Below are 9103 nucleotides of genomic sequence, written 5' to 3'. Positions count from 1 at the left end.
AGTCTGTTACAGGCAGAAAACAGAATTACAGGCAGTCTTGGTATCATCTGCTGGATGACTCTCTCCCAAAACACCACCAAGAGAGGCATCACCATCATGAATTTATGACAGCTCAGAGTTGGCTCTCCATCAGATTAGCTTCGGGAAGGCTGACTCATGACAATCAAACCCACAAAAGATTGAAGTGGGTAAATAAGATTGTCAAGTTATTTTAATTTACCATGGATCTTTCCATTCTAATAAGAAGAATGCTCTTGTCCTCCATGAAAATGCTTCCTTGCCACTCTCTGAATATAAGGGAAGCCAATCAAAAGTTGCTTCTGACATACCTGGAACTTCAGGAAAAGAAGGCAGACAGTCTTGAGGGATATTCCATCCAAGCCAGAGAGAGGTCTAAGGAACCATCCTTGCTTCACTGTACAGAAACCCTCTTTCCAGTGACAAAAAAACCTGGTGTTCCTCCAGACAGAGTGACCCTGTACCCCAGGTGATGCTAGATTAGCAATTGCCAAATTCCTGCTCCCCAAACTACTAAATGAATGTCTCCCACAGGTTTATAAAATAGTTCACTAAACAAGACACAGTACAATAAATTAGGGTTCCACTTATTAGAGTACAAGCATGTGCCTGTTCTAAATCATTGAGATTGCACATGGGTCACTGTGATTGATGCTGGGCCTCGCCCAACTCCTCTACTGCATATTCATCTCTGCCGTTAGTTTAATGCTCAAAGAGCAACCTTATTTGCTATATTTCCAAGTTTGTCGGTGTCTCACCATTGTACCCCGGACTGCCGACACGGTCCTCTTTCCACGTTAATGTCCACCCTTCAATTTGCAACCAGCTTTGAAGCCACCTCACTGTTTAATATGACAATCCGAAGTCCTTCACCTTATACAGACTGCAAGGATATGTATGAGCCAACCTGCCACATGGGCCGGGGTGGGGCCAATATACTATGCCTACTATATTTCTCTAACCTACCCATCTAGGAACTTGGTTTAAAAAATAAAAACAAAAAATGAAAAATAAAGGAAATAGAGAAGCAGTATGAAATTGTCAAAAGAATGTGAAATTGGGAGCCAGACAGTCCTGGATTCATATCCCTACTCTAGCACTACCACTACTAGCTAAGGAACTCTGAGCAAGACATTTAACCTCTGACTAACCTCCCTGAGTTTCCGTTTCCTGACCTATAAAATGAACGTAATAATACCCAGTGTGCTATGTTGATGATGGGTTTAGAGATACAATGCATATAAAGTTCTAGCAAATGTTAGACACCAATAAAAGCAGCTGCTATTAGCATGTTTATGTAATTATTAAACTCATGCTGGGCTTTAGTGATCCCCTAGAGACAAACAAAGATGCTCAGCTCCACTGGTCCAAACCACCTACAGTTCTTTACAACGAATGTAGCTCTGATTGTGTGAGACCCAAATGAGAATGCATTAGGCAGGGTGGTGACTTAGGAGAGGTTCAGGGCACAAAGCAAGCATCTGGAGCCAGAGAGGCAATGAGTCAGGATCGGGGGAGTCTGCCAGCACTGGACTTGAGTGTAGAGCAGACAATGAGTCAAATCGGAGGGTTAAAGCAGGAGCACTAGTGGACTGTTGGACCTGGGGCAGAAGTTTTTTTTCATTTACCCTTTTGAATACTTTCTGCTAACTGTGGGTTTTAACAAACCCACAGTAGCCAGAGGCAGTATCCAGTGGCACTAGGGTGCCACGAAATTGTTACTCAGTGAATTTCTGGGAGATTCTGGGTTGTAGTCCAATGGTTAAGTGCTTGGGCTCTGGCATTAACACCTTGGGTTCGAATCTCTGCTTTGTCATTTACTAGCTTTGTGATGCCAAGAGTGGTTTTTTAATTTCTGTGTGCTTTGATTTACCTAACTGTGCAATGGGAATGATAATAGAATCTATACCACAGGATTATTGTGAAGATAAAATAAGACATATAAAACCCTTAGCATCATTCCTTGCATGTGGTAAAGCCTCAATCCATTAGTATTATTTGCATGGTTATTATCAGTTCTGGATCTACCAGTAACTAATGGTGGGAATTTGAGCTTTTAAGGCTTTAGTTTCCAGATCTGTCCAATAGGAATAAGAATTTTGTCTTCTATGCCAAACCTCATAGAAGAAAATTAATGTGAAGGTGCTTTAAAAAGTAAAAAGCAGCAAATAAGCATAAGATATTATTAACAAAAGGAGCCAATACAGTGTACTATTTAAAAGCATAAGACTTTGGAGTCAACCAGTTGTAGATTCGAGCCTCAGCTCTGTCACTAACTTTAGACAAAGCACTAAGTAGCCCTAAGCCTCAATTTCTTGGTAAAATGGTGTCACTGTGAGAATCTGGACAGAGTTCATTAAAACACTTAGCACAGTGCCTGGCACTTAGTTACGTGAATTCTACATATGCCAGTGAGCTAGATCCATACCCTCACAAGGCTGTCTGGAGACTGGAGCTGACTCTTCTTACATTTGGAGGCACCATCTATGACTCTGGTTCCACAGTGCTTCTCAGAGTTCTGGGAAAGCGCCGGAGAAGGAGAGCAGCTGGTGGGAGAGGAAGCAGCAGCTCAGAAACCAAGCCTGGCCAGCCTCTACTCTGAACGGCCCCTAGCCCCTGGCTTTCAGCAGACTGGTCCAGCTCTCATGCATCTTAATCCCAAACCCTGTCAGAGCAGAGTATAGATTAGAGCTTCTCCAAGGTGAGCAGAACCCTCCCAACGGCAGATTCAGCTGGTCCTCCTCTTCCTGCCCTCAAAGGTGTACGAGTAAATAAGTAAGAAAAGAATGGGACAGGGATCCAGCTTGTATGCAAGCCCCATCTTAGTCACTGAAGTGCTGTGTGACCTGGGGAAAGTCCCTTTCCCTCTCAGGGCCATGAGTAAAATGAAGGAGTTGAGACAGAATTCTCCAAAGGTTCTTTCTAGCTATAATGACGAAAATGATGAAGATGATGATGACAAAGAACTCTGATTCTCGCCCACCCTGCTCCCCATTCCTATTATCTTCGTGTAGCTCCTCATTTCTCAATTGGCCTGTCACGACCTCAAAACAGGTCTCCCTGTGCCTGTGTTCTCTCACTTCCAACATTTCATCATCATTCCTACCATGCTGATCTTACTGAAGTCAAATTGTGATATTGTTCCACTGTTTCAGACTTCAGTGGTGCCCAACTGGCTACAGAATAAAATCCAAACGCCTTGGTTTGGCAGCTACGGAGCCCCAGTCTCAAGTCCATTTTATAGCCTTATCACGGCAGAGTGGTTGAGAGCACAAACTTTTTATAGTCAGAAAAACTAGATTCAAATTCCAACCCAAATGTTTACTAACTGTGAATTGGGACAAATTATTTAACTTTCTGAATCTTCTTCATCTATAAGGTTAGGGAAATACCTGTGTTATAGGCCTGTTTTAGAAATAAAATGAGCTGAAGTGTGTGGCATGCTTAGCACATGCCTGGTATACTGTAGGTCTTCAGTAAGGAGGACTTTTTAATACTTATGTTGCTAATGTTTGAGCTAAACCCAACTGTTTTAATGCTTCTGCCTATACGCCACTGCTTGTGCTATTCCTTCTACATGAGATTCCCTTGACCCCAATTCCACACATCCTAATCCTAAATACACCTAAATCCTAAACCCTAGTCCTCGCGTCCTTTCCTACTCTCAGCCTGTACTCTTTACTTCCGTCCTTCCTCTTCAAACATCGCTGGCCTCGTTTCCAGCTGAAACCTGATATTGTTCGCATCTCAGAACAATACCAGATCTAGAGAGGATAACTTCAGGAGGACGGAATCAACTGACTGGAGCCATTTCAAATGCCACCTTCTCTCCAAAAGATTTTCCAGACTCACCCAACCTGGCTGGAAGTAATCTCAGTGACTTGAGAGCAATACCAAATAGCCATGTGTTAGAACCTCTCATGACTCTTACTTGTTACCTTCAGTTTTGTATGGTGGATAACTGTGTCCATCTTCCCTTGCCTGTTAAATCCTTTGAGCTCTGTGACGGTAGAAACCAAGTAGATCCATGCCTTCACCCTCACTGTAATCCCACTGGGCCTCATAAGTGTTTATGGCATTGAATTGAGTTTAAAGAAGAGACATCCCTTTGAGAGTTGGAATTCTGAGACTTAGGAAGGTATAAGAATCTGGTACTTCTCCACCTCTTGGGTGACGTCTCTTTGTTCTGACCGCAGTGGGCACATATCTTGCCCTCCACATCTCCTTCCCACCAACACAGTTACCGACCTCTTAGAGCTTGCCTACTAAAACATCTCATGCTTCCTGTTTCACCATAATACTGAGTTTAGAGGAGTTTCCTGGGAGGGTTTAGTATCTAAAATTAGACACAATAGGGTCGCAGGTGGGGGGAAATCCAATTGCAGGTGGCACACGGGAACCCCCAATAAATGTTTGCTGAATGACCAAATGAAAAAGTAAATGAGTTAATGCTCTACCGCGGTCTCACAAGCATGGCCGTTACCCAGTTTCCAGAAATCAGACGATCATGGAGTCTCGGAGGCATGTAAAGACTGTTAAGCTAGAGCTCTGGAAATTCCTCCCATCTCAGACCTAGATGGACCACCCTGAGACTCTGAGACCCAGAAACTAACTCCCAAAGGTGAAACCTGAGGCTCTAGGGTGGAGAATTCGCATGTTGTTCCCCGGCCCCTGAACCTGAACCTGGACCCCCAGCATGTCAAACACCGACCAACGTGAGTACAGGGCTAAGTAAGTAAGCAAAATGGCATTTAGCTTTCAGCCTGTTACACCTATTACATTGATCTCTTCCGAACGGCATTTCCCACTGCTGCTTACCAACCAGGGAGGAGAAATCAATGGCAGCAACTTGTTGAGCAGCTGCTGAGCAGCGGAGCGGGCCTGCCGAGAGGAGTCGAGCTGCCTGAGGACACAGAGATACACTTCCAGGTCTCTGCTCTCACGTCCATCGGTCATTTCATAATGAGACTCTACACTTTTTATTTTGCTTTTCTTCTTTTAGGTAATGGACATTTATATTTTTGGCAATCGACATGCATTACTTCTGTAATAAAAAAATATATATTTTTAAAATATCAGTAATAAAATGCAAATGTCATAATGTCCTTCACTACTTAACATTCTTCAAAGGCTCTACATGACTCCCAGGATGAAGTCCAGATTCCTTGGGGCAGTGTGCCAGGCCCTGCACACTTCCGCCCTCTCTTCCCCTTACTCATTTACTTGCCATTCTTCTCAAAGTGCTGCCTCCTTGCTCTGTCCCTGGGCCTTCACGCATGCAGTACCAACCACCCAAAATGCTTTTCCTTTTTGGCTCAACTATATTTGGTCTCATCTTAAATATCATGTTTTCCTAGATCCTTCCCTGACCACCACCCCCACATCTAGATGGGGAGCCTGTCTTCCCTAACTTCTCTAACACCCTGTACTTAATCCCTACCCTGTACCTAAGCCCTTACCGCAGTGTGGTGTACACATTACACTGTAGGCTCTGTGACTGCTTAAGTATGTCTTTCTTGTTCTCAGTATATTCTCCAGTGCCTAGAACAGTGCCTGGCACTTACTAGATGCTCCGTTAAATGCCGTTGAAAAAGTAAAGCTAATAACAATTAGTTATTAGATTTGGAAGGGTTCTTAGAGACCATCTAGCCGTACTCCTTCTTTTAACAGTGAGGCCCAGAAAAGCAAATCAGGTTCTAATCCCAGGTGCTTTACAGAATTGCGACACGACCTCGGAAAACGCCTTCCCTCTCTGAGTCTCAGTCTCTCCAGCTATAAAACGAGGAAAGCTCGTCCTGCTCCAGTGTTTTTCTGGCTTTGCCACCACCACCTCCTCCCCCTCTTCTTGGGTTTTGGGTGCCTTCTGGGTACCCTGACGGGGTGAGTAGGTGGGATGGTGCAGAAGAAATATAAACTCAAGTTCACCCTCTCAAATTGTTGCCAATCAAATTGAGGAGATAAGACACACACAGTAAGGAAGTGCTAAATTAAATGTTTCTGATGATTCCGTTTTGCTAGGCGGTCAGAAAAGGAAGAGATCAGGGAAGCCTGAGGGCACCAAGGCTCCTGCAGGAGATAAGGCTTAAACTGAGCAGGCAGAATTTACCTAGGCTGCGAAGATGAGAGAAGAGTATCTCTGGCACAGAACCGGCTAACCACACCCATGGGACGTGAGGACCAAGTGGTCACTGAGGGTTAGGCTGATGTGGATTCAGATCCCAGCTCTGCCACTTACTAGCTCTGGGGCCTTGGACCTAAGTTCCAAACCTCCCTTTCCTCACCCTTACTATGGGAATCTGAATGTCTAGCTTGCAGGGGTTTTGTGAGAACTACACATATATGACAGTATCTAGAACAGCGCCTGGTATCTAACAGACAGATCATTTTAAGAAATGCACTTTCTTGTCTTCCTTCCAGCCACATAAACAGGCTTGACACGTCACTGGCAAGAACATCAAAAGTACAGCTGGGGTTTGGGGACTGAACCATATTCTACCCAGCCATATTCATACACACTCTGTTTACTCTGACATGATTTGCCCAATGCCATAGATATAGACATAGATATAGATATAGATATAGATATAGATATAGATCTATAGATACATCTATATATATAGATCTATATCTGTATCTATAGATCTATATATATACATATATCTATATCTGTATCTATAGATCTATATCTATATCTATATCTGTCTCTGTCTCACACACACACACACACAACTTCAGGTAAAATCCAAGGGAGAGAGAAAAGCTGTTTCTAGGCCCCTGACCAGATGGGGCAGATTGGGAACTGTCCATTACTGTCAGCAAGAAAAGCTAAGAATCGATATCTAGTTCTGGCCTGACGTTCTCCCTCCACCACAGGACTTATAAGACATAAGATTATGAGACCAAGTGTTATTTTCTAAAGGGCTGGATGGAGAGGCTTCGATCAAATTATAGAACAATTCTATAAAATAACTTGGAACATTCATGAAGCTATTGATAATTCTGAAGGAAAACAGAATGAGGCATGTGCTAGGGGAGGAAGTGACAGGGGTGAGGGTGAGGGTGGGGAGAAGGGTTGTTATTTTAGTTCACCCCTGTTCCTGACAGATAAAGAGTGATTAAGATTCAGAAGCAACACCCCAAAGAGAATACAGCGTAATCTCATTTATTCAAAACCTTCAGGGAAAGAACAGCAGCAGGTGCTTATGAGTGGAGATTATTTCTTGAAGGAGAGCATTAAAGTTGTTCTTGAACTGAGGTTATTCATCTTTGAGGACTATGAACCCTTTTGCAATCCAACAGAGAGAACTATGCTCTTGTTCCTGGGAAAAGACAGATATGCCCTGAATTCTGCCTGTAGTGTCATAACAGTCATGGACCCCAGGTTTATAAGGTTTCCCTAACAACACTAAAAATTTTTTCTTAATGCAACTATTTCTGAACTTCGTTAACTCGTTTCCTGACATGGAGAGCTACCCATACCAGTAATTTTTTCTTAGGCTGTGAATAGCAACTAAATGGATTCTTTCAGTTCCTCTAGGACCAGTTGAACAAACCCTCACTAGAAGTCAGGACTCTTGGGTCCCAGAATCAGCTCTGCTCTGCTTTTTCAGAGTGACACGGGCCAATATCAATTCTCTCTGGACTTCATTCTCTCCAAACGGGGGAAAAAAAAAATACAGGGGTGGCGGGGGCGGCGGGGAGCAGGTGTTGACTAGGACAGCATTCCTAAACTATATTCTGTAGAAGACAAGCATCAAGCACAAAATAAACATTCTAGGCCAAAATAAATCAGAAGTGCTGCATATTCTGTTCCCCTTTGGAGATACACCCAATTCATTAGTATATTAAGGTCTCTGAGAAGTCCTGCAATAAAGAAGTCTGTTGCATCTGGTTTAGTCAAACATTTCCCTAACTGGTTTGATCCATGAATTTTTTTTCACTGGAGTAATATCACTGCAGCCCCATCGGAGAAGCATTTTACTTAGCGCTGAGTTTAGCATCCAGGAAGATGTGACTCCAGGACATCCATTAATCTTTCCCAAACAAATCAACAGACACTGAAGGTTATAGAAGGATGGCATTAAAAACGCAGTGGAGGAAATGCTGGGGCGAGCAGGAACACGGGAGAATTCCTCGCCCCGCCCTTCCTCCTTCACTTCTCGGGCGCTGACTGTTCTCTTTAGGCAGAACAGTTTGAATGTCCAGGCATCCGCTTCTAGTCGCTCCTTTTGTCCCTTCAATCTGTCTAGAATACTGACTCTCAACCCTGAGTATGTGTGAGAAATACTGCACTGATAGGGCTGATGATAAAAGGGGAATTCGACTTTATCTGAAATGTATTATTTTTCTTATCTACAAACCAATGTTATCAGGTGGAAAATGTGACCAAGATGAAAATGGGTGTTAATTACATCAGCCTGCACTTTATTTGTTAAGTTTCTCAAAAGAAAGAATAACATTTAAATAATCTCAGTTCAGAGTTGAATATATTTAATGGGACAGTTAGAGAATGTTCGTACTTTGATAACATCCTCCAGAAGGATTTTGGGGAGCACAGGCTGAAAGCATCTTGGCCCTCCAAGAGTTGACATCCCAGGGCCTAACCTTGGCTCCACCTCTTTGTCTCCTGGCCGTAGGACTATAGGGTCAACATCTTCCTGAGGCAGCAGTGGAATGACCCCCGGCTGGCCTACAACGAATACCCGGATGACTCGCTGGACCTGGACCCGTCCATGCTGGATTCCATCTGGAAACCTGACCTGTTCTTTGCTAACGAGAAGGGGGCCCACTTCCACGAGATCACCACAGACAACAAGCTGCTGAGGATCTCCCGGAACGGGAATGTCCTCTACAGCATCAGGTAAGTTCCATATAGGTTCATCCCCTTCCTACCTCAGAAAGTGCCTTGTCCCATTGCCTCCTGGGAACATACACTAAGAGGAAGGCTAAACAGAGGTGATCGGGCCTTGACAGCACGACACCTTTGCCAAATAGGCAGAGCCAGCTCTGTAATTTACACTCAGCAAATAAGAATAAAATACCACGGGAAGTCCTAGGAGCAAGGGGTTCATTCTAACCAGGGAGA

The 9103-nt window shown here is 43.7% G+C and overlaps 1 protein-coding gene across 5 annotated transcripts in view; it reads left to right on the top strand.

Annotated features, from left to right (window-relative positions):
* Nucleotides 1-9103, top strand: part of GLRA1 (glycine receptor alpha 1) — a 77503-nt gene that overhangs the window by 46228 nt on the left and 22172 nt on the right. For all 5 annotated transcript variants that reach the window (XM_011371252.1, XM_011371253.1, XM_011371251.1 and 2 more), the window contains one exon: nucleotides 8655-8878. In XM_011371252.1, the coding sequence (XP_011369554.1) occupies nucleotides 8655-8878 (224 nt within the window). The remainder of the gene's footprint in view (nucleotides 1-8654; nucleotides 8879-9103) is intronic.

The sequence above is a fragment of the Pteropus vampyrus genome, unplaced genomic scaffold (genome assembly GCF_000151845.1).
Source record: "Pteropus vampyrus isolate Shadow unplaced genomic scaffold, Pvam_2.0 Scaffold185, whole genome shotgun sequence".
NCBI lineage: Eukaryota > Metazoa > Chordata > Mammalia > Chiroptera > Pteropodidae > Pteropus > Pteropus vampyrus.
The sequence above is the reverse complement of the archived record's forward strand: the minus strand, read 5'-3'. Positions and strand labels throughout refer to the sequence as shown.